At 42.3% G+C, this 21,410-nt stretch overlaps 2 protein-coding genes across 4 annotated transcripts in view; one reads left to right on the top strand and one right to left on the bottom strand.

The window, feature by feature from the left end:
- The first annotated feature begins 39 nt into the window (after window positions 1-39).
- Window positions 40-21,410, top strand: part of LOC133239510 (ATPase PAAT-like) — a 48,720-nt gene continuing 27,349 nt past the window's right edge. The window contains exons 1-2 of one of the 2 annotated variants that reach the window (XM_061403780.1): window positions 40-131; window positions 19,319-19,409. In XM_061403780.1, the coding sequence (XP_061259764.1) occupies window positions 19,342-19,409 (68 nt within the window). In that variant the 5' untranslated portion in view covers window positions 40-131; window positions 19,319-19,341. Of the gene's footprint in view, window positions 132-17,669; window positions 19,410-21,410 lie in introns of those variants that run through there. The other variant, XM_061403779.1, reaches the window with a different exon arrangement.
- On the bottom strand, window positions 7,099-21,388 carry PSTK (phosphoseryl-tRNA kinase). Of its 2 annotated transcripts, none has more exons than XM_061403791.1 (6): window positions 20,095-21,388; window positions 17,200-17,491; window positions 16,546-16,744; window positions 13,839-13,911; window positions 11,243-11,336; window positions 7,099-7,370 (listed from the first exon to the last, which is right to left on the bottom strand). In XM_061403791.1, the coding sequence occupies exons 1-6, from the start codon at window positions 20,290-20,292 to the stop codon at window positions 7,171-7,173; spliced, it is 1,056 nt and encodes a 351-aa protein (XP_061259775.1). In that variant the 5' UTR covers window positions 20,293-21,388; the 3' UTR covers window positions 7,099-7,170. The 2 variants fall into 2 exon arrangements, with proteins under 2 accessions (XP_061259775.1, XP_061259774.1); XM_061403790.1 differs by having other exon boundaries at window positions 20,077-21,387.

Here is a 21,410-nt window from a genome sequence, read left to right as displayed (position 1 = left end):
TTTCAGTATGTCAATGTTAATTTTTTTTTTTTTTTTTTTACAGAAAAGGTTTTATGGCTACATTGGTTTGGATTTGTAGAAAGCCTTACCCATGAGAAGATCTGTCACATGAGTTACCAACAACAAAAATGGTAACGTAATTAGCGTTTTGTCTCCTTCCTAATTTCTCTTTATTTAAGGTGTAACCCCCTTAAAGTGCTGTGGCACAGAAATGAGGAAGGCTTCCTCTGCTGCTCAATTATTCGTGTCATGTTGGGGTCCTTTAATGGACCGGAACCTGGTGGTCTGGAGACAACTGATAAGAAAGTGAAGGAGAGTGAGGCTGATATTCCTTGGTTTACGCAGAAAGCCAGTAAAGCCCCTGACATGGCGCCCTCTCGATGGGGTGAAGGCGCAGAGCACCTTCTCGAGAGGGTCTTAGAAGCCCGGGCAGGAAAGTGAACTCAGAGAGCCTGTGTGCTCCAGGGGATCAGCCTGAAAGAGAGAGGGAGAGAGAGAGAGAGAAAGCAAGACACGGGGACCAAAGCTCTGATGGAGCAAAGGTGTCTTATTCAACATTGTGTAGGTATTTATACTGTCTTACAAGATAGCTATTTTCAGCAGAGATAAAATCAAAACTTACAAGTTATCAAGGAACCATGAGGTCATGCATATGAAAGAGATAAGGTTGTAAATAATCACTTTTACCATATGGTTCATAAGAAGGAAGAGGGTACTTGTCACCGTATAGAAAAAATAATGAAGGAAATGCCTGGATTCCTAAGCCCCAAGGAGAGGAGCTTGCCTCTCCCCTTAATTCCTGAATATTCACGAATTAATAAGGAACAGAAAATTTCCTGACAGATCCAAAACAGCACACAAATGTTGTTAAATGCTTCCTGACAATGTCACATCTGACAAGTGACTGATTGAAGGAGTTTCTATTATGACAAATGAACTGATTTTTTTCCTTCTCTTACTTCACTCAATATGACATTTTAGGTGATGTTGCTGCAAATGGCCTTATTTCATTCTTAATGGCTGAGTAACATTCGAGTTGGATTATAAAGAAAGCTGAGCGCCAAAGAATTTGTGGGGTCGCAGAGTCGGACACGACTGAGTGACTGAACTGAACTGAACATTCCATTGTATATATGCACCATATCTTTGTCCATTCCTCTGTTCATGGACATTTAGATTCCTTCCATGTCTTGGCTATTATAAACAGTGCTGCAGTGAACATTCAGTTCAGTTCAGGCTCAGTCGAGTCTGACTGTTTGTACATATATACAATGGAATGTTCAGTTCAGTTCACTCAGTCGTGTCCGACTCTGCGACCCCACGAATTCTTTGGCGCTCAGCTTTCTTTATAGTCCAACTCGAATGTTACTCAGCCATTAAGAATGAAATAAGGCCATTTGCAGCAACATCACCTAGAATGTCATATTGAATGAAGTAAGAGAAGGAAATAAAATCAGTTCATTTGTCATAATAGAAACTCCTTCAATCAGTCACTTGTCAGATGTGACATTGTCAGGAAGCATTTAACAGCATGACTCTTTGTCAGACTGGGCTGGAAGAAACACAAGCTGGAATCAAGATTGCCGGGAGAACTGTCAATAACCTCAGATATGCAGATGACACCACCCTTATGGCAGAAAGTGAAGAGGAACTAAAAAGCCTCTTGATGAAAGTGAAAGAGGAGAGTGGAAAAATTGACTTAAAGCTCAACATTCAGAAAACTAAGATCATGGCATCTGGTCCCATTACTTCATGGCAAATAGATGGGGAAACAGTGGAAACAGAATTTATTTTTGGGGGGCTCTAAAATCACTGCAGATGGTGATTGCAGCCATGAAATTAAAGACGCTTACTCCTTGGAAGGAAGGTTATGACCAACCTAAATAGCATATTAAAAAGCAGACACATTGCTTTGCCAACAAAGGTCCGTCTAGTCAAGGCTATGGTTTTTCCAGTGGTCATGTATGGATGTAAGAGTTTCTTCACATATCTGTGAAGAAAGCTGAGTGCCGAAGAATTGATGCTTTTGAACTGTGGTATTGGAGAAGACTCTTGAGAGTCCCTGGACTGCAAGGAGATCCAACCAGTCCATTCTACGGGAGATCAGTCCTGGGTGTTCATTGGAAGGACTGATGCTGAAGCTGAAAGTCCAATACTTTGGCCACCTCATGTGAAGAGTTGACTCATTGGAAAAGACTGATGCTGGGAGGGATTGGGGGCAGGAAGAGAAGGGGATGACAGAGGATGAGATTGCTGGATGGCCTCACTGACTCGATGGACATGAGTTTGAAACTCCGGGAGTTGGTGATGGACAGGGAGGCCTGGCGTGCTGCGATTCATGGGGTCACAAAGAGTCGGACGCGACTGAGCGACTGAACCGAACTGAAGGAACCTCCATATTGTTTTCCATAGTGGCTGTACCAATTTACATCGTCACCAACAGTGAGAATTTATATTCTCACCAATTTAAATTCTCTCCACACCCTCTCCAGCATTTCTTGTTTGTGGAGTTTTTGATGACAGCCACTCTGGCTGCTGTGAGGTGGTATCTCATTGTAGTTTTGATTTGCATTTCTCTAATAACTAGCAATGTTGAACATCTTTTCATGTAATGTTGGACATCTGTCCTCTTTGGATAAATGTCTATTCAGGTTGTCTGCCTATTTTTTGAGTAGGTTGGTTGTTTTGATGCTATTAAGTGTCAAGCTGTTTCTAAGTTTTGGAGACTTAACCCCATATCAGTCGCATACTTTGCAAGTATTTTCTCCCAGTCTGTGGGTTGTCTTTTCATTTTATTTCCTTTGCAAAAGTTTTTGAGTTTTAAGTAGGTCTCATTCGTTTATTTTTGCTTTTATTTCCATTATTCTGGGAGATGGATCAAAAATGATGTTGCTGTGATTTATGTCAGAGAGTGTTCTGCCTATGTTTTCCTCTTAAGAGTTTTATAGTGTCCAGTCTCATATTTGGGTCTTTAATCCATTTTGAGCTTATTTTTGTATATGGAGTTAAGGAATGATCTAATTTCATTTTTTTTAAATGTGGTAGTCCAGTTTTCCCAGCACCATTTGTTGAAGAGGCTGTCTTTTCCAACACTGTGTAGTCCTGCCTCTTTTGTCATAGATTGACTATAGTTGCATGGGCTAATTTCTGAGTTTTCTATCCTGTTCCAGTGATCTATGTTTCTGTTTTCCTGCCAGTACCATACTGTTTTGATGACGAGCTTTGTAGTATAGTCTGACATCAGGGAGCCTAATTCCACCAACTCTGTTTTCTTTTTCTCCCCCTCCAAGATTGCTTTGGCTGTTCAGGGTCTTTTGTGTCTCCATACAAATTTTGAGATTTTCTGTTCTAGTTCTGTGAAAAATGCCATTGGTAATTTGACAGGGATTGCATTGAATCTGTAGATTGCTGTAAGTAGTATAGTTATTTTGACAATATTGATTCTTCTAATCCACAAACATGGTATATCTTTCCATTTGTTTATGTCCTCTTTGATTTCTTTCATCAGCATCTTATAGTTTTCAGACTAAAGGTCTTTTGTCTCCTTAGTGAAGTGAAGTGAAGTTGCTCAGTTGTGTCCGACTCTTTGCAACCCCATGGACTGTGTAGCCTACCATGCTCCTCTCTCCATGGGATTTTCCAGGCAAGAGTACTAGAGTGGGTTGCCATTTCCTTCTCCAGGGGATTTTCCTGACCCAGGTATCAACCCACGTCTCTTGCATTGTAGGCATATGCTTTACCATCTGCGCCACCAGTCTCCTTAGGTAGGTTTATTCCTAGGTATGTTATTCTTTTTGATGCAATGGTAAATGGAATTGCTTCTTGAATTTCTCCTTCTGATCTTTTGTTGTTAGTGTGTAGAAATGCAACAGATTTCTTGTATTAATTTTGTAACATGCAACTTTACCAAATTCATTGATGAGCTCTAGTAGTTTTCTGGTAGCATCTTTAGGATCTTCTATGTACAGAACCACCTGACCTGCCTTTTGAGAAACCTATATGCAGGTCAGGAAGCAACAGTTAGAACTGGACATGGAATAATGGACTGGTTCCAAATAGGAAAAGGAGTACATCAAGGCTGTATATTGTCACCCTGCTTATTTAACTTCTATGAAGAGTACATCATGAGAAATGCTGGGCTGGAAGAAGCACAAGCTGGGATCAAGATTGCCAGGAGAAATATCAATAACCTCAGATATGCAGATGACACCACCCTTATGGCAGAAAGTGAAGAGGAACTAAAAAGCTTCTTGATGAAAGTGAAAGAGGAGAGTGAAAAAGTTGGCTTAAAGCTCAACATTCGGAAAACTAAGATCATGGCATCTGGTTCCATCACTTCATGGGAAATAGATGGGGAAACAGTGGAAACAGTGTCAGACTTTATTTTTGGGGGCTCCAAAATCACTGCAGATAGTGACTGCAGCCATGAAATTAAAAGACACTTACCCCTTGGAAGGAAAGTTAGGACCAACCTAGACAGCATATTAAAAAGCAGAGACATTACTTTGTCAACAAAGGTCCGTCTAGTCAAGGCTATGGTTTTTCCCGTGGTCATGTATGGATGTGAGAGTTGGACTGTGAAGAAAGCTGAGTGTTGAAGAATTGATGCTTTTGAACTGTGGTGCTGGAGAAGACTCTTGAGAGTCCCTTGGACTGCAAGGAGATCCAACCAGTCCATTCTAAAGGAGATCAGTCCTGGGTGTTCTTTGGGAGGAATGATGCCCATATGGTTTTTATTCTTCAATTTGTTGGTATGATGTATCACAATGATTGATTTGCAGATGCTGAAGAATCTTTGCCTCCCTGGGATAAGTCCCAGGGATTCACCACTTGATCATGGTGTATGAACTTTTTAATGTATTGTTGGATATGGATTGCGAGTATTTAGCTGACGATTTTTGCATCTGTGTTCATTAGTGATATTGGCCTGTAATTTTTACTTTTTGTGGTATCTTTGTCTGGTTTTGATATCAGGGTTATGGTGGTCTCTTAAAATGGGTTGGGAAGTTTTCCTTCCTCTGTGACTTTTTGGAACAGTTTCAGAAGGATAGTTGTTAACTCTTCTCTTGATAAAATTTGCCTGTGAAGCCATCAGGTCCTCGACTTTTGTCTGCTGGGAGGTTTTTAATCATGGTTTGAATTTCAGTGCTTGTGATTTTCTGCTCATATTTTCTATTTCTTCCTGGTTCAGTCTAGGGAGATTGTACCTTTCTAAGAATTTGTCCAAAGAATGGACTAATTTTTTTTTTTTTAACAGGTCTTTCAGTTCAGTTCAGTTCAGTCGCTCAGTCGTGTCCGACTCTTTGCAACCCCATGAAGCGCAGCACGCCAGGCCTCCCTGTCCATCACCAAATCCCGGAGTCCACCTAAACCCATGTCCATCGAGTTGGTGATGCCATCCAACCATCTCATCCTCTGTCGTCCCCTTCTCCTCCTGCCCTCAATCTTTCCCAGCATTAGGGTCTTTTCAAATGAGTCAGCTCTTCACATCAGGTGACCAAAGTATTGGAGCTTCAGCTTCAACATCAGTCCTTCCAATGAACACCCAGGACTGATCTTTAGGATGGACTGGTTGGATCTCCTTGCAATCGAAGGGACTCTGAAGAGTCTTCTCCAACACCACAATTCAAAAGCATCAATTCTTCGGCACTCAGCTTTCTTCATAGTCCAACTCTCACATCCATACATGACCACTGGAAAAACAATAGCCTTGACTAGACGGACCTTTGTTGACAAAGTAATGTCTCTGCTTTTTAATATGCTGTCTAGGTTGGTCATAACTTTCCTTCCAAGGAGTAAGCATCTTTTAATTTCATGGCTGCAGTCACCATCTGCAGTGATTTTGGAGCCCCCCAAAAATAAAGTCTGACACTGTTTCCACTGTTTCCCCATCTATTTGCCATGAAGTGATGGGACTGGATGCCATGATCTTAGTTTTCTGAATGTTGAGCTTTAAGCCAACTTTTTCACTCTCCTCTTTCACTTTCATCAAGAGGCTCTTTAGTTCTTCACTTTCTGCCATAAGGGTGGTGTCATCTGCATATCTGAGGTTATTGATATTTCTCCCAGCAAACTGATTCCAGCTTGTGCTTCCTCCAGCCCAGCATTTCTCATGATGTACTCTGCATAGAAGTTAAATAAGCAGGGTGACAATATACAGCCTTGACGCTCCTTTTCCTATTTGGAACCAGTCTGTTCCATGTCCAGTTCTAACTGTTGCTTCCTGACCTGCATACAGGTCAAGAGGCAGGTCAGGTGGTCTGGTATGCCCATCTCTTTCAGAATTTTCCACAGTTTATTGTGATCCACACAGTCAAAGGGTTTGGCATAGTTAATAAAGCAGAAATAGATGTTTTTCTGGAACTCCTGCTTTTTCCATGATCCAGCAGATGTTGGCAATTTGATCTCTGGTTTCTCTGCCTTTTCTAAAATGAGCTTGAACATCTGGAAGTTCACAGCTCACGTATTGCTGAAACCTGGCTTGGAGAATTTTAAGCACTATTTTACTAGCATGTGAGATGAGTGCAATTGTGCAGTAGTTTGAGCATTCTTTGGCATTGCCTTTCTTTGGGATTGGAATGAAAACTGACCTTTTCCAGTCCTGTGGCCACTGCTGAGTTTTCCAAATTTGCTGGCATATTGAGTGCAGCACTTTCACAGCGTCATCTTTCAGGATTTGAAATAGCTCAACTGGAATTCCATCACCTCCACTAGCTTTGATCGTAGTGATGCTTCCTAAGGCCCCCTTGACATCACATTCCAGGATGTCTGGCTCTAGGTGAGTGATCACACCATCGTGATTATCTGGGTCATGAAGATCTTTTTTGTACAGTACTTTTGTGTATTCTTGCCACCTTTTTTTAATATCTTCTGCTTCTGTTATGTCCATACCATTTCTGTCCTTTATTGTGCCCATCTTTGCATGAAATGTCCCCTTGGTATCTCTAATTTTCTTGAAGAGATCTCTAGTCCTTCCCATTCTGTTGTTTTGCCCTATTTTTTTGCATTGATTGCTGAGGAAGGCTTTCTTATCTCTCTTTGCTATTCTTTGGAACTCTGCATTAGGCAATTCACATTATTAGACTAGAACACATCCAGTAATACATAACTGTTTTAATTAGTTTGAAAAATCATAACCAAATTAGATATTTGATTGGAGATTCAGAAGTTTTAATGCTGCTTTGAAAAATACTTCCTTACAATGTTATCTTTCTCATAATGGAAAAAAGAAATAACATCTGCTAAGTCAATGGTTTGTTGAAAGCACAGGTATTTTTTGTTTCCTTGTCTTAGGTCTTCCAAAAACTCTGCTTTGAGCTTGTTAAGTTCTTCTGCCAAAAGCTTCAAGTTGTACGGAAACATCTGTTCATCTAAAATAAAGATACTCAAAATTATTTGGGTAGATTAAATTTAGCTGGACTGATGACACTAGGAAATTAATTTGATTACTTCAGACAAACCATTCAGATTCTTCTACAAATAATAATTGAGCTGGTATAATATACATGTAGACAAAGGTCACCTTAATGCAATACAAGCAAATCATTTAAACAACTTGCTATGAAACGTGTGAGCAGAAAAGGCTTTTTGTTGACAAAATAAGTCGACTTACAATCTTATTGGATTAACAGGTAGGAAGGCCAAAGAGCAGAGCTAGAAAATGACAGTTGGGTTTGAAGCTCATATGCCTAGAATAGTTGTCCAGTATAGTTTCCTACAATGATGGAAATGTTCTGCGTCTGCCCTTCAGTACAGCAGCCACTAGCCATGTGGGTGGTGTGACTGAGAACTGATTTTTTTTGTTGAACAGCTTTATGGAGGTAAAATTAACATTACAGCTTACCATTTAAACTACAATTCAGTAGTTTTATTATATTCACAGATATAAGCAGCAATGATCACAGTCAATCTTAAAAAACATTTTATCATCTGTGATAGCTAACATCACCCTCCTGCCCCATCGCCCCTCTCTCTGCCCTCAATCCCTAAGCAACCAGTATTCCACCTCGTGTTTCCAGATTTCCCCATTCTGGACATTTCACATGACGGGACGCACACTATGTGACTTTTGTGACTGGCTTCTAGCACTTTACACACTGTTTTCAAGGTTCATCCATGTTGTAGTATTTTCTTGCTTTTTATGGTTGAATAATCCATTTTATGGATAGATGGACATATCCATATGTTTGTCAGCTGATGGACCTTTGGGTTACTTCTACCTTTTGGCTGTTAGTAATAATGATGCTATAAGCACTTGTGTTCTTGCCTGGAGAATCCCCGGGATGGGGAAGCCTGGTGGGCTGCCGTCTATGGGGTCGCACAGAGTCAGACACGACTGAAGCGACTTAGCAGCAGCAGCAGCAGCAGCAAGCACTTGTGTACAGATTTTTATATGAATATGTTTTCATTTCTAGGTCCAATGGTAACTACATTTAATCTTCTGAGGAGCTGCTAGGCTGTTTTCCAAAGCAGCTGCACCATTTTACACTGCCACCAGTGGTGTCCATGGATTCTGAGTTCGCCATATCCTCACTGAAACCTGGACTTTTAGATTCTAGCTGGCCTAGTGAGTGTGCAGTGGTATCTCACTGTGGTTTTGATCTGTATTTCCCTGGTAACTAATAATGCCAGGTGTGTTTCCATGCAGTTACTGGCCATTTGTATATTTTCCCTAAAGAAATTTCTACTCAGATTTTTTGCCCATTTAAAAAATACGGTTATTTGTCTTTATTATTGAGTTGTGAGAGTCCTTTATATATTTTGGGTATAAGTCCTTTATGAGATGTGATTTGCAAATATTTTCTCCCATTTTGTGGATTGTCCTTTTACTTCTTGATGGAAAGAGAACCAAATTATTTAATTTTATTTAAGCAGAGTTCTAGAAGCTAGTGCCATCTCCTTCACCAAGAGGGGGGGAAAAACCCATTTTAATGGATAGGAAGAGAATTGAGAGTAATTTGGGTATAACCCCAGTCCCCCTTGATTTTATGTTGTTGTTTAGTCACTAAGTCATGTCCAATTCTTTGCCACCCCATGAATCATGGCATGCTGGGCTTCCTTGTCCTTCACTATCTCCTGGAGCTTGCTCAGACTCATGTCCATTGAGTCAGTGATGCCATCCAACCATCTCATCTTCTGCTGCCCCCTTCTCCTGCCTTCAATCTTTCCAAGCATCAGGGTCTTTTCAAGGAGTTAGTTCTTTGCATCAGGTGGCCAAAGGATTGGAGTTTCAGCATCAGTCCTTCCAATGGATAGTCAGGACTGATTTCCTTTAGGATGGACTGCTTTGATCTCCTTGCAGTCCAAGGGACTCTCAAGAGTCTTCTCCAACACCACAGTTCAAAAGCATCAGTTCTTTGGCACTCAGCCTTCTTTATGGTCCAACTATCATATCTATCCTGGAAAATCCCATGGACAGAGGAGCCTGAAAGGCTGCAGTCCATGGGGTCGCTGAGGGTCGGACACAACTGAGCGACTTCACTTTCACTTTTCACTTTCATGCATTGGAGAAGGAAATGGCAACCCACTCCAGTGTTCTTGCCTGGAGAGTCCCAGGGACGGGGGAGCCTGGTGGGCTGCTGTCTATGGGGTAGCACAGAGTCGGACATGACTGAAGTGACTTAGCAGTAGCAGCAGTATCATATCCATACATGACTACTGGAAAAACTACAGTTTTGACTATATGGACCTTTGTCAGCAAAGTGATGTCTCTGCTTTTTAATACATTGTCTAAATTTGTCATAGCTTTCCTTCCAAGGAGTGTCTTTTAATTTCATGGCTGCAGTCACCATCTTCAGTGATTTTGGAGCCCAAGAAAATAAAATCCGTCACTGCTTCCACATTTTCCCCTTCTATCTGCCATGAAGTGATGTCATGGTCCTAATTCATTTTACAGACAAAGGCAAACGGCTGAAAACTTCTACTACAACTATTTTTGTTTTCTTTCTCACGTGAGACCATTTTTGTTCCGGCTCTTTTCCAAACTTTGTATTATAACCCATACCCGGGTTGCATGTTGCAACCAGTGTTTTTCTAAGATGCAATCAAATAGACTACAGTAGAGCTCATTAATCATGGGAGCATTTTGTGAAACTTGTTTCTATGCAGGAGTGTGTTCACGTAAGGGGCTACACACACTAGGTTACAGTATTAAAATCGAGTTATGGATCAGGGTTAAAAAAAGAAGTTTGAAAAACATAATATGGTTAGTATACTGTTTCTTTTTCCAATGTCCTAAGTTTTTCTAAAGGGATTAATAATAAATGTTGGGGATGTGCGGGAGCATAACAGAAAGCATAGACTAGAATCAGACTTATCTCTGAGCCCCAAGTTGCCCAAGTATATAGCCACTGTTCAGTGTAGCCTTGAGCAGATATACGTATCCTCTCAGACCCTCCGTTTCCCCATGTGTAAAACTACACTTCCTTGATAGGATTCTGAAGACTAGAAATAATATATAAGGCTCTTGGCATATAAAAGGAGTTCAAGAAATGTTAAGCTGCTGTTATTTTTTGTAAATCAAGGGTGATTTACAAAAAGTAAAAGTAAAGAGTTCGATATTCAAAACCTAAAGGAATAATTTTCCAGAACTGTAATTACCACACATTTCATCTAAGTTCAGGCTGACAGTGCACTGAGCTTGTTCAGATGCCATGCCGATTTTCCAGCTGGGCCTGACTACCTCTCCCCATCCCTTACTTCACTCTAGACTCAATGGCTTCTTCTGTGTTCTAGAATATACCAGCTGTACCTGGTACAGATAAAGTAGCTTTTGGCACTACTTGGAAAGATCCTCTGGGCATCAGTATGGCTTGCTATTTCCTTTCATTCGCATCTTTGCTTAAATGTCATTTCCTCTGAGAAGTCTTCATGATTGCTCTTTTAAAAATAAATCCTCCCATCACTACACTGTCTTACCCTACTTTCTTTTTCTTCAGAGTGCTGGCATATATTCATATATTTCTTTTGTGTGTGTGTCTCCTCACTATGACATTCTGTTCCCTCCAAACGTTCCAATATCTAGAATAAAGCCTAGTACAGAGTAGCCACTCAATAAAAACCTACTGGATGGATGAAAGCCTGATTCCAGGGGTAGAAGTATTAACACAATCGAGTTGCACATTTAAACTGAAAACATGATGTAAACGTCACAAATGAAAGTACGTAAAGTACTCGTGTCCAGGGAACAAGAGTAGCAGTAGAGCATAGTCTCAATGAATAGAATCTTAACTACTCAGCATACCTTTGGCTTCCTTCATTGTCTGAGAGACAATTCTTCGGAGGGTCTGATCAGCTTGATGAAGAATGTTAGTTGAACCGATAAGTCTGTCTGTTTCCTAGATAATAAGACATTGTTATTGGGACAGTTACCTAGTTGTACAAAAGAAATGAGCAAAGTGTAGGTGATACATAGGTGAAGACACTGAAAGAAAAGTAAAAGTGGCTTTTCTCTTCCAGGTATCCTTCTCTACTGAAAGTGTTATTCGCTCAGTCGTGTTCGACTCTTTGTCACCCCATGGACTGTGGCTCGCCTGGCTCCTCTGTCCATGGGATTTCCCAGCCAAGAATACTGGAGTGGGTAGCCATTCCCTTCTCCAGGGGGATCTTCCAACCCAGGGATCAAGTCCAGGTCTCCTGCATTGCAGGCAGATTCTTTACATCTGAGCCACCAGGGAAGCCCCTTTCTTCTCTAGGAGAGGGTCTAAATGAAATACATCAAGTTGTGAATTGGGTTCCATGTAGGCAGTATGCTGGTTAATGTCTAAGAATAGGCTCTCAAAGACAGAAACAAACGCATCTATAGTGTTTGTCTATTTAGAATGGGAAAGATTCTCTATTCAAGAAAATTAGAGATACCAAGGGAACATACCATGCAAAGATGGGAACAATAAAGGACAGGAAAGGTATGGACCTAACAAAAGCAGAAGATATTAAGAGGTGGCAAGAACAGACAGAAGAACTATACAAAAAAGATCTTAATGACTCAGATCACCACGATGGTGTGATCACTCACCTAAAGCCAGACATCCTGGAGTGAGGAGTCAAGTGGGCCTTAGGAAGCATCAACAAGCAAAGCTAGTGGGGGTGACGGAATTCCAGATGACCTATTTCAAATCTTAAAAGATGATGCTGGTGAAATGCTGCACTCAATATGCCAGCAAATTTGGGAAACTCAGCAGTGGTCACAGGACTGCTGTGACCTGAAAAAGGTCAGTTTTCATTCGAATCCCCAAAAAGGGCACTGCCAAAGAATGTTCAAACTACCACACAATTGCACTCATTTCACATGCTGGCAAAGTAAAGCTAAAAATTCTCCAAGCTAGGCTTCTACAGCATGTAAACTAAGAACTCCCAGATGTTCAAGATGGATTTAGAAAAGGCAGAGGAACCTGGGATTAAACTGCCAACATCCACTGGATCATAGAAAAAGTAAGAGAATTCCAGAAAAACATCTACTCCTGCTTTATTGACTATGATAAAGCCTTTGACTGTGTCGATAACAACAAACTGTGGAAAATTCTTCAAGAGATGGGAATACCAGACCACCTGACCTGCCTCCTGAGAAATCTGTATGCAGGTCAAGAAGCAATAGTTAGAACTGGACATGGAACAACAGACTGGTTCCAAATTGGGAAAGGAGTACATCAAGGCTCTATCTTGTCACCCTGCTTATTTAACTTATATGCAGAGTACATCAAGTGAAATGCTGGGCTAGATGAAGTACTAGCTGGAATCAAGATTGCAGGGAGAAATATCAATAACCTCAGATATGCAGATGACACCACCCTTATGGGAAAAAGTGAAGAGGAACTAAAGAGCCTCTTGATGAAGGTGAGAGAAGAGAGTGAAAAAGCTGGCTTAGAACTCAATTCAAAACACTAAGATCATGCCATCTGGTCCCAATTACTTCATGGCAAATAGATGGGGAAACAATGGAAACAGTGACAGACTTTATTTTCTTGGGCTCCAAAATCACTGGCAGATGGTGACTGCAGCCATGAAATTAAAAGATGCTTGCTCCTTGGGAGAAAAGCTATGACAAACCTAGATGGCATATTAAAAAACATAGACATTACTTTTCCATCAAAGGTTCATCTAGTCAAAGCTATGGTTTTTCCAGTAGTCGTGTATAGATAAGAGAGTTGGACCATAAAGAAGGCTAAGGACTGAAGGATTGATGGTTTTGAGCTACGGTGCTGGAGAAGACGCTTGAGAGTCCTTTGGACTGCAAGGAGATCAAACTAGTCAATCCTAAAGGAAATCAGCCCTGAATATTCATTGGAAGGACTGAAGCTGAAGCTCCAATACTTTGGGTCACCTGATTCGAGGAGGTGACTCATTGGAAAAGACCCTGATGCTGGGAAAGACTGAAGGCAGGAGGAGAAGGGGACGACAGAGGATGAGATGACTGAATGGCATCACTGACTCAAAAGGACGAGTTTGGGCAAGCCCTGGGAGATGATGAAGGACAGGGCAGCCTGGCGTGCTGCAGCCCCTGGGGTCGCAAAGAGTCAGACATGACTGAGTGAACGACAATAACAATGGTATAAATATTCCCATCCATGCCCACTTCATGCTACCAATGTAACATCAGCAGGCTCCACCATTTCTGAAAATTTAACAGCTGCCTTTGAGCAAGCAGCGCAGGCCGCCTCCAGAGCACCACTGCACCCAGGTATCGGGCTGGATGCTGGTGAGACGCTGGGGCAGGGACAGAGATCATCTTCCACACATTACACGTACTTCACACTCAGCTCCAAAGGCTCTTCCTACAGAAGATCCTTCTTCTGAGAGAAAGTTCCTTCTCATTTATGCTAAATCTCAACTGGAAGACTTACTTTTTGTTCCAAGTTCTCCACGTGTTTTATTGGGTTTTCCAAAGCAGTAATCAATAAATCAGTCAGCTTCAGCCTGTAAGAGGAGGTAGGATTAAATAAATTCTTATATCAAACACCTGTTTTTTAAAAGAACTTGTGTTTTTGAGCACTAAGCTGAATTCTAGAGGAATAAAAGTGGTATATCTAAAATCCTAAACAGAAGGGGAAAAGCAAAGTGATTTGGAAGCTACCTTCTACTTGCAAAATTCAAATGTAGAATTTCAAGAAGCCCCCCAAAATCCCTCCTGTAAAAAATACTAATTTCCCAAGACCCCTATTAATAAGCTTTGAAAAGACATTCTCTCTTTTCTCTCATTAAGTGCTGAACTTTAGGCACCTACAACTTTATATTCCCCAGAGAAGCATGCTTAGTCTTTATTTCCTGGCTTCTACTCATTTGTGTGTGTGTGTGTCTGTGTATGTGAGCTCAGTTGTCATGTTCAACTCTTTGTGACTCTATGGACTCTAACCCACCAGGGTCCTCTGTCATGGGATTCTCCAGGCAAGAATACTGGAGTCAGTTGCTAATTCCTACTCCAGGGGATCTTCCTGACCCAGAGATGAAACCTGCAGCCCCTGCACTGTAGGCGGATTCTTTAGTGCTGAACCACCAGTTAGCTGTAGTATTTCACAGAAGCCTGGGAAAGGCATATTTGTCATATCATCTTTCAACTTCCAATAGAAGGCCACCAGATTTTAGACAACCCCTTCACAGCTATGCTGGGACTATTTTAGACCATGGGTTTTTTTGTTTTTTTGTTTTTTCCTCCCTGGTTTAGGTTTTTTCTTTTTTAAATTATATATTTATTTATTTGGATGCACAGGGTCTTAGCCGTGGAATGTGGAATCTTTTTAGCTGTGGCATGTGGGATCTAGTTTCTGGACCAGGAGTTGAATCTGGGTTCCCTGCTTTGGGAGCACAGAGTCTTAGCCACTGGACCATCAGGGAAGTCCCTGGACTACGTTCTTAAGACTCAAGACAAACCTGCAGATTCTGCTCCGGGTTGGCCCTGGCACTGGCAAAGCTCATACTCCTTCCTACTTCTAGTAAGAACTCGCCCCCAAAGCAGTGATGACAACCTTAGGCTGCTCTCATGGGATATCTCAATATCTCAACCAGCCATTCGTTTCTGAAGGAAAACATTTTCAGTATTCCAGAAACACAAGCCATTGATCACTTATGTGTTCGCCTGCTCAAAGTTTCAAGATATTATGGGAAGTTAAAATTAGAAATCTCAGCCGTAGCTTATTTCATTAACCCTATGAACAATACTTAAATCCAATTTTGAATGTTTTTAGAATGTTAGAGTATTACAAAATGCATGGAAACTGTATCTTGGGAAGTAAACATTTTGAAGAATGAGTTTAAGAAAAAGATTTATATGATTGGAAGAGAATACAGAGTACAGAGTTTAAAACATTAGCCTTTTAAAAACTGTTGATCGCATATGGACACCAGTGAGGCGGGAACTAAGGGACCATGGGGGACATACCTCTAGAATTGTGCTGTTCCTGCAGCACCCACAGGCCACATGTAACCAGTTAAGTTTAAAGTGATCAAAATCACATTTAAAATTCAGGTCACGGGGTTTCCCTGGTGGTCCAGTGTTTATGAATCTACCTGCCAATACAGGTCATATGGGTTGGATCCCTGATCTGGGAAGATCCCACATGCCTCAGAGCAGCTGAGCCCGTGGCCACAGCTACTTAGGCTGTGCTCTAGAGCCTGTGGTCCACAGCAAGAGAACCCACCGAAAGGAGAATCCCATGCACAGTGACTAGAGAGCAGCCCTACTCTCTGCAACTAGACAGAGAGCCCACATGCAGCAAAGATGACCCAGGGCAGCCAAATAAATAAAATTCAGGTCATAAGTTGCACTGGTTTTATGTCTAGTGCTTGATGGTCAGTTGCATGTGGCTGGCAGCTGCTGAAGTATCTTGGCAGCAGCAGCAGCTACCATACTGGGAGGACAAATACAGAACAGTTCCATCATCGGTGAAATTTCTATCAGAAATGTTGTAAACTAGAACTCTAGAACTCTCAAGACCTATTTCAGTAATCAAATGCATTAGACAGCATAGCCACAAGCCTCACACCTACACAAGCAGTGTAACGGAGTGAGATTTAAGGCACAACCAGGATTCAGTTCCATTCCTTTTCTCTGTATAAGAAAACTACTGGGGGGACTTCCCTGGTGGTCCAGTGGTTAAGACTTTGCACTCCCAGTGAAGAGGATGTGGATTTGATCCCTGCTCATGGAACTAAGATCCCACAAGCCTCGTGGTACAGCCAAAAAAATAAAAAGTTTTAAAAAAAAACTGACAAAGGAAAGAACACTTGGGCAATCTAGACTACACTACTTCAGCAAGAGTATCAGAGAGGTAGCCTACTCTGAACTCTCTGCCCTGATCCCTGGGAAACCGTATAACTTTAACAAGAGAACATATTTGCAAACAAACCTGGAGTCACCTCTCAGGTGTAGCTGACAATCGCAGTGACTCTGGGCAAGCTAAACTTCCTCACTGGGTTTTCTCTTCTACACAAAGGGGAAGAAATAATCTCTCTCCAAGGCTTGTGTGAAGAGCAATCAAATGGATACAGAAGTATGCAGCCCAGGGCCTGGCTCAGCGAGGCACCTGGTGAAAAGACACCTTTGAGTGGGGCTACCTGGCCTCTGAAGCACATGCTGGACTCTGAACTGTGAGGCTGTGGTGTTCCCAAGCATTTTTCTCAGGGTTGGGCTTTTCTATTTTGTTTCCCATCTGGTGGATGGTCTCGGCAGGCAGTGGTCGTGGTCTCTGGGCATTCCTCTGTAGACAGGTCTCAAGAGCACAATCTAAAAACAGCTGGCAAAAGCCTAATGAATCTGAAAACAATTCAAAAACCACAAAATTACTCGGGAAGTATTTTTCCAAAATGTGAACTAAACGTATTTACATAAGTTATCCCATCTGCAGAAGCAAAGACCATTCGCAGTACTGCACGTGTAGCTTTGAAAATGAAGTAAATCCATATGAACCTCCTAATCCACTTAAGTTCTCACCAAAAACAGTGATCGTTGGTGTTTCGTTTTGTTTTTTTGATGCAGAGCATTTTTAAAGTCTTTACTGAATTTTCGACAGTGTGGCTTCTGTTTTATGTTTCGGTTTATTGGCCACAAGGCAAGTGGGATATCAGCTCCCTGACCAGGGATCAAACTCTCACCCTTTGCATTGGAAGGTGAAGTCTTAATCACTGGATCACTAGGGAAGTCCCAGCACTAGTAAATTTGATACATGAATAAATATCTTTGTGTGTGAGAAAAAAAAATGTGTTAATTACATTTCCGAGCCAGCTGATAGACTTCATATCTCATACTTTGATAATAAAAGTTGTCATCTAAAATCAAAAGCAGAGGTCTAGACACAGCAGTCTTCGTTAAGGGGTAGAGAGCCTGGGCCTCAACAGCTGCAGAAGATATCAGATCTTGATCCTTCAAGCAGGTTATAAAATCCTTCCACATGGCTTCAGTCTTGCTGGGTGGGGCAGACATCTGACACCCGTTAATGACAGCCAGCAAGAAGTGTTCAAGGAACTTCAACAGTTCCTGGCGAAACAATTTCCACTGGGATGGCTGCAAAATACCAGAGAACTGAAAATTATATTAGGCTTTGGCCAGTACTGTGGTCATGTCTCAACACCCCCCCTGCTCCATATGATAATTTCTGAACCATTTGGAGGTCTCTAGTCACAACACTAGTCACAGTACTCTTGCCTGGAAAATCCCATGGATGGAGGAGCCTGGAAGGCTGCAGTCTATGGGGTCGCTAAGTCGGGCACGACTGAGCGACTTCACTTTCACTTTTCACTTTCCTGCATTGGAGAAGGAAATGGCAACCCACTCCAGTGTTCTTGCCTGGAGAATCCCAGGGACAGAGGAGCCTGGTGGGCTGCTGTCTATGGGGTCGCACAGAGTTGGACACGACTCAAGTGACTTAGCAGCAGCAGTCACAGCTTGCTTTCCCATACTCATGTCTTCACATATGCTATTCCGTCTGCTGAAAAACTAGTCAGCGATATTAGCTCTCTGTGAACACCTTTCAGACTCAACCATGTAGAAGGCATGCAGACCCTCCCTTGCCTACCACGACACCTGTATACACTGAGTCTCCACTCTAAGAGGGTTTACACTGTTTAAGCAGCTCCATGTCCCTGCTAGATCAATAGCCTGCTGTATACCCAGCCTTCAGCAGAGGGTTTCACACCTAATAGATGCTCCAGAAGTGTTTATGAAATGACTGAATAAGTGAGTAAATGAAAGAATGAAAAGCTGTTACCATCTAGGAGAAAGAAGGAACCAAAATAAATATCCTGCCAAAATAAAAACAGTCTGGCTAAGATATAGCAATGCCCATGTGCCCTTGAAATAAGAAAAGTTGCAGACAGAAAGAGGATCAGCTGAAAAGTCTCTGAGTCCAGATGAAAGGACCTCAGGCTAACAATAGAAATGGAATGGGATAGGGAAAGATAGAGTAAGCAGATTGAAGGGAAGAGAATAAATAGCTTGGAAACACAAGTAACCTTGCTGCTGCTCAAGGGCTCTGGAGAGCACTGACTCAGTTATGAGGTCAAGGCTGGAGGGAAAACACAAGGACGGGAGATGAGGATCCCTCTCCTGTCTGTCCACACCCCATAACATCACTGAGATTACAGCACACAAAACTAATATTGGTTTGGCCAAAAAGTTCGTTTGGATTTTTCTGTGCCCTCCTACAGAAAAACCCAAATGAATTTTTTGGCTAACCCAATATAACGGTGAAATCCACTGAAAAGAAAACAGCAACACATCACTTCCTAAAATGTGAGATATCCTAATCATGGTAACAAGATGAGCCCCAGGGCCTTTGTAGGGGGAAAGTGGAAAAAATACAGTAAGAAAACAGAGGGAAAACCACAGCAAATACAATCTCTATCAACAAGTTCCAGCTTCCTCCAGAGTGGTGAAATACTATTACCAAAGTAAATCCACTGGTACTACGGGACTGATACCATATTTACCTCACAATTAACCAAGAATGGGGAAATATATAACTTTGCTGGTGAAGTCCAAAATTTTTCACATGCCAAATGTATTTTTGCAAATATACTCAGACTGAAATCACACCATATTTGCATTTTATTTATGTGAACTCATCTACATTCAGCACCAAACGACAAAACTACTTAAAATTTTCAGAATATGTCACTGAGTATTTTCTCTAGAGTTAGCATGAGATGAGTGCCATCAATCTACTGTTCCCTCAAAAGTCTCTGTTTTCACATGCTTCTCAAAGGGATGCATCTCATCACACTGAGGGTGATCTGAGGGCTTAAAGCTGAGTATGGCTTGGTACCCAAACACAAGCCTATTACTTCATCTGGTGGTCAACTAAGAAACTGACATCTTTTCCCATTCTTGCAGTGGCAGGTTTACTCCGATTACGAATGAAGATCCAGCTTCAGAGGCAGAATTCTTCATTTGTACAGACTGGACTTTCACAGGAGGCACCCTAGTAAGTACCTTGTTACTTGTAATTTTGTATTCTTCTTTAAAAGGGTTTCCCTCAAACTGCATAACTTAAAGCCCCATAAAACCTGGATTTTCCTGGCTGATTGTTAAATTGGCTGTGTTGGAATTTTTGACAGCGTCTGTCCCTCTTTTCAGAACAACCTTCCCAAAGGATTTTCAGGAGGGTATCTGACAATGGGAGATTTCCACGTTGCACGCTAACTTCAGAATCTAACCCTATACTGGTGGCTGTTTGTACCTGTCATATTCACAGTCAACTTATTCTGTGCAAACCAGCTCACTTTCCTCGAACCCCCATCTGTCCTCCATCAGGGATCCTTCTCCCACACCACGCATTATCCAGTACACCTATGGTGCCATCCAACCATTTCATCCTCTGTCGTCCCCTTCTCCTGCCCTCAATCTTTTCCAGCATCAGGGTCTCCTCCAATAATACACTTTCCTTGGCTACTGAAGACGGGAGAAGGGGACGACAGAGGATGAGATGGTTGGATGGCATCACCAACTCAATGGACGTGAGCCTGAGTAAACTCCGGGAGTTGGTGATGGACAGGGAGGCCTGGCGTCCAAGGACTCACAAAGAGTCGGACCCGAGTGAGCAACTGAGCTTAACTGAACTCCGGCCTACGCCCCGCCCCCTCCGTACTGACCAATGGGCTTGCGCTTGCCTTCTCAAGGACCGCTTCCGGCATGACGTCATCGTAGGCGACGACTCCCACCGCCCAACCCAGTTCCTGCTGTAGCCAGTGTCTGAGGGCGCGCGCGAAAGTTGACTTTCCTGCCCCGGGCAGGCCGCAGAGAACGCAGAGGACTAGCTTCTGTGGCCGTTCGCTGTGCGCTCCTCTGACGTCCTCCCCCATCTTCATGCTGTAGCGGGAGACCTGAGGCCACCGGAAGTGTTGACGGCGCAATGTCCGTCAAACCGCGCATGCGCAGTTCCCCACCACCGGGTTGCGCCTCCTGGGGGCGCGAGAGAGAACTAGGCGAGTCTTCGGATCAAAAAGGCCTTTGTCGTCTCGGTCATCTCCGAGATTGTCCCCTTGGACCCTTGAAGCAGTGGTGCTGAACTGACTGTGAGTCGAGTCCCCTAGGCTGGCAAGTTCACGGGGATGCGTTTCCTAAAAGATCAGAAAAGTTGGACTTAAGAATTCCGTGGGATCCAGTCAACGCTGTCACTGCGGAGGGCAAGAATAAATCCCTGGTTGGGGAGCTATTAATGAAATCCCTTAAGCTGCGCGGCGAGGCAATTAAAAGAAAAAGAACCATCGAGCTGCAGCTGAGTCCGACAGCTGTGCTCCGCTGTTCCTTCCAGGTGACAGGAGGAGAGGCGAAAAATATTAGTTATTGCGCGGTAACGCCACCAGCCGGCAGCAAGTGTCGGGAAATGAAGGCAGGAAAGGTACATTCCTCCTTACACTTCCAAGTCCAGTGCATTCACGCAGAGAAAGCTTTTAGTGTTAAAAAAAGAAATGCTAAGATGTGAGGAAGTATAAAACAGATTCCCTCTATGGGGAATGTGATGTAGAAAAATTGCATTCAGAGTCTAGCTTTCAGCTTGTCTTATGAGGTTACTTCTTCGTCATAAGGAGATATGTTCAAAATGTGGTGAACAAGTGAATGAGAATGAGTATATACTGGGGCAAAATATAATTAATAACCTGGTGTTGTATCTGATATATTTGTGATTACAGAGCAGGTGCACATACATCAACCTCATTTTCTTTCTCTTGGGTTGAAGGTGACCATTGAACTAAACATTCATTTCATGACAGTTCATTGTCATAGGCCCAGTGCAAGATCCCTCTCCTTTATTATTGTTTTTTATCCCTCATCCACGCTCACACTCATTTCCTCTCTTTTTCCTTGGCAACTTTTTTTTTTTTTCCTTGTTTAAACACGGTTAGTTTTGCTTGCTTACTTTTTAAGAGCAGTTTTAGGTTCACAGCAAAATTGAAAAGAAAGTGGAGAATTTACATACACCTCT

Source organism: Bos javanicus, chromosome 26 (assembly GCF_032452875.1).
Source record: "Bos javanicus breed banteng chromosome 26, ARS-OSU_banteng_1.0, whole genome shotgun sequence".
Lineage (NCBI taxonomy): Eukaryota > Metazoa > Chordata > Mammalia > Artiodactyla > Bovidae > Bos > Bos javanicus.
This window is presented reverse-complemented; position numbering and strand designations above follow the sequence as displayed.

What these genes read in the sequence shown, in the direction of transcription:
- PSTK (XM_061403790.1), bottom strand. Translation starts at nt 20,292, where the DNA reads ATGAAGATGGGGGAGGACGTCAGAGGAGCGCACAGCGAACGGCCACAG. An exon ending in GCATGTGCTTCAGAGGCCAG is followed by an intron (nt 13,912 to 16,545) that starts GTAGCCCCACTC and finishes CTCCTCTTACAG; the next exon opens with GCTGAAGCTGACTGATTTAT. An exon ending in GACAATGAAGGAAGCCAAAG is followed by an intron (nt 7,371 to 11,242) that starts GTATGCTGAGTA and finishes TCTTTATTTTAG; the next exon opens with ATGAACAGATGTTTCCGTAC.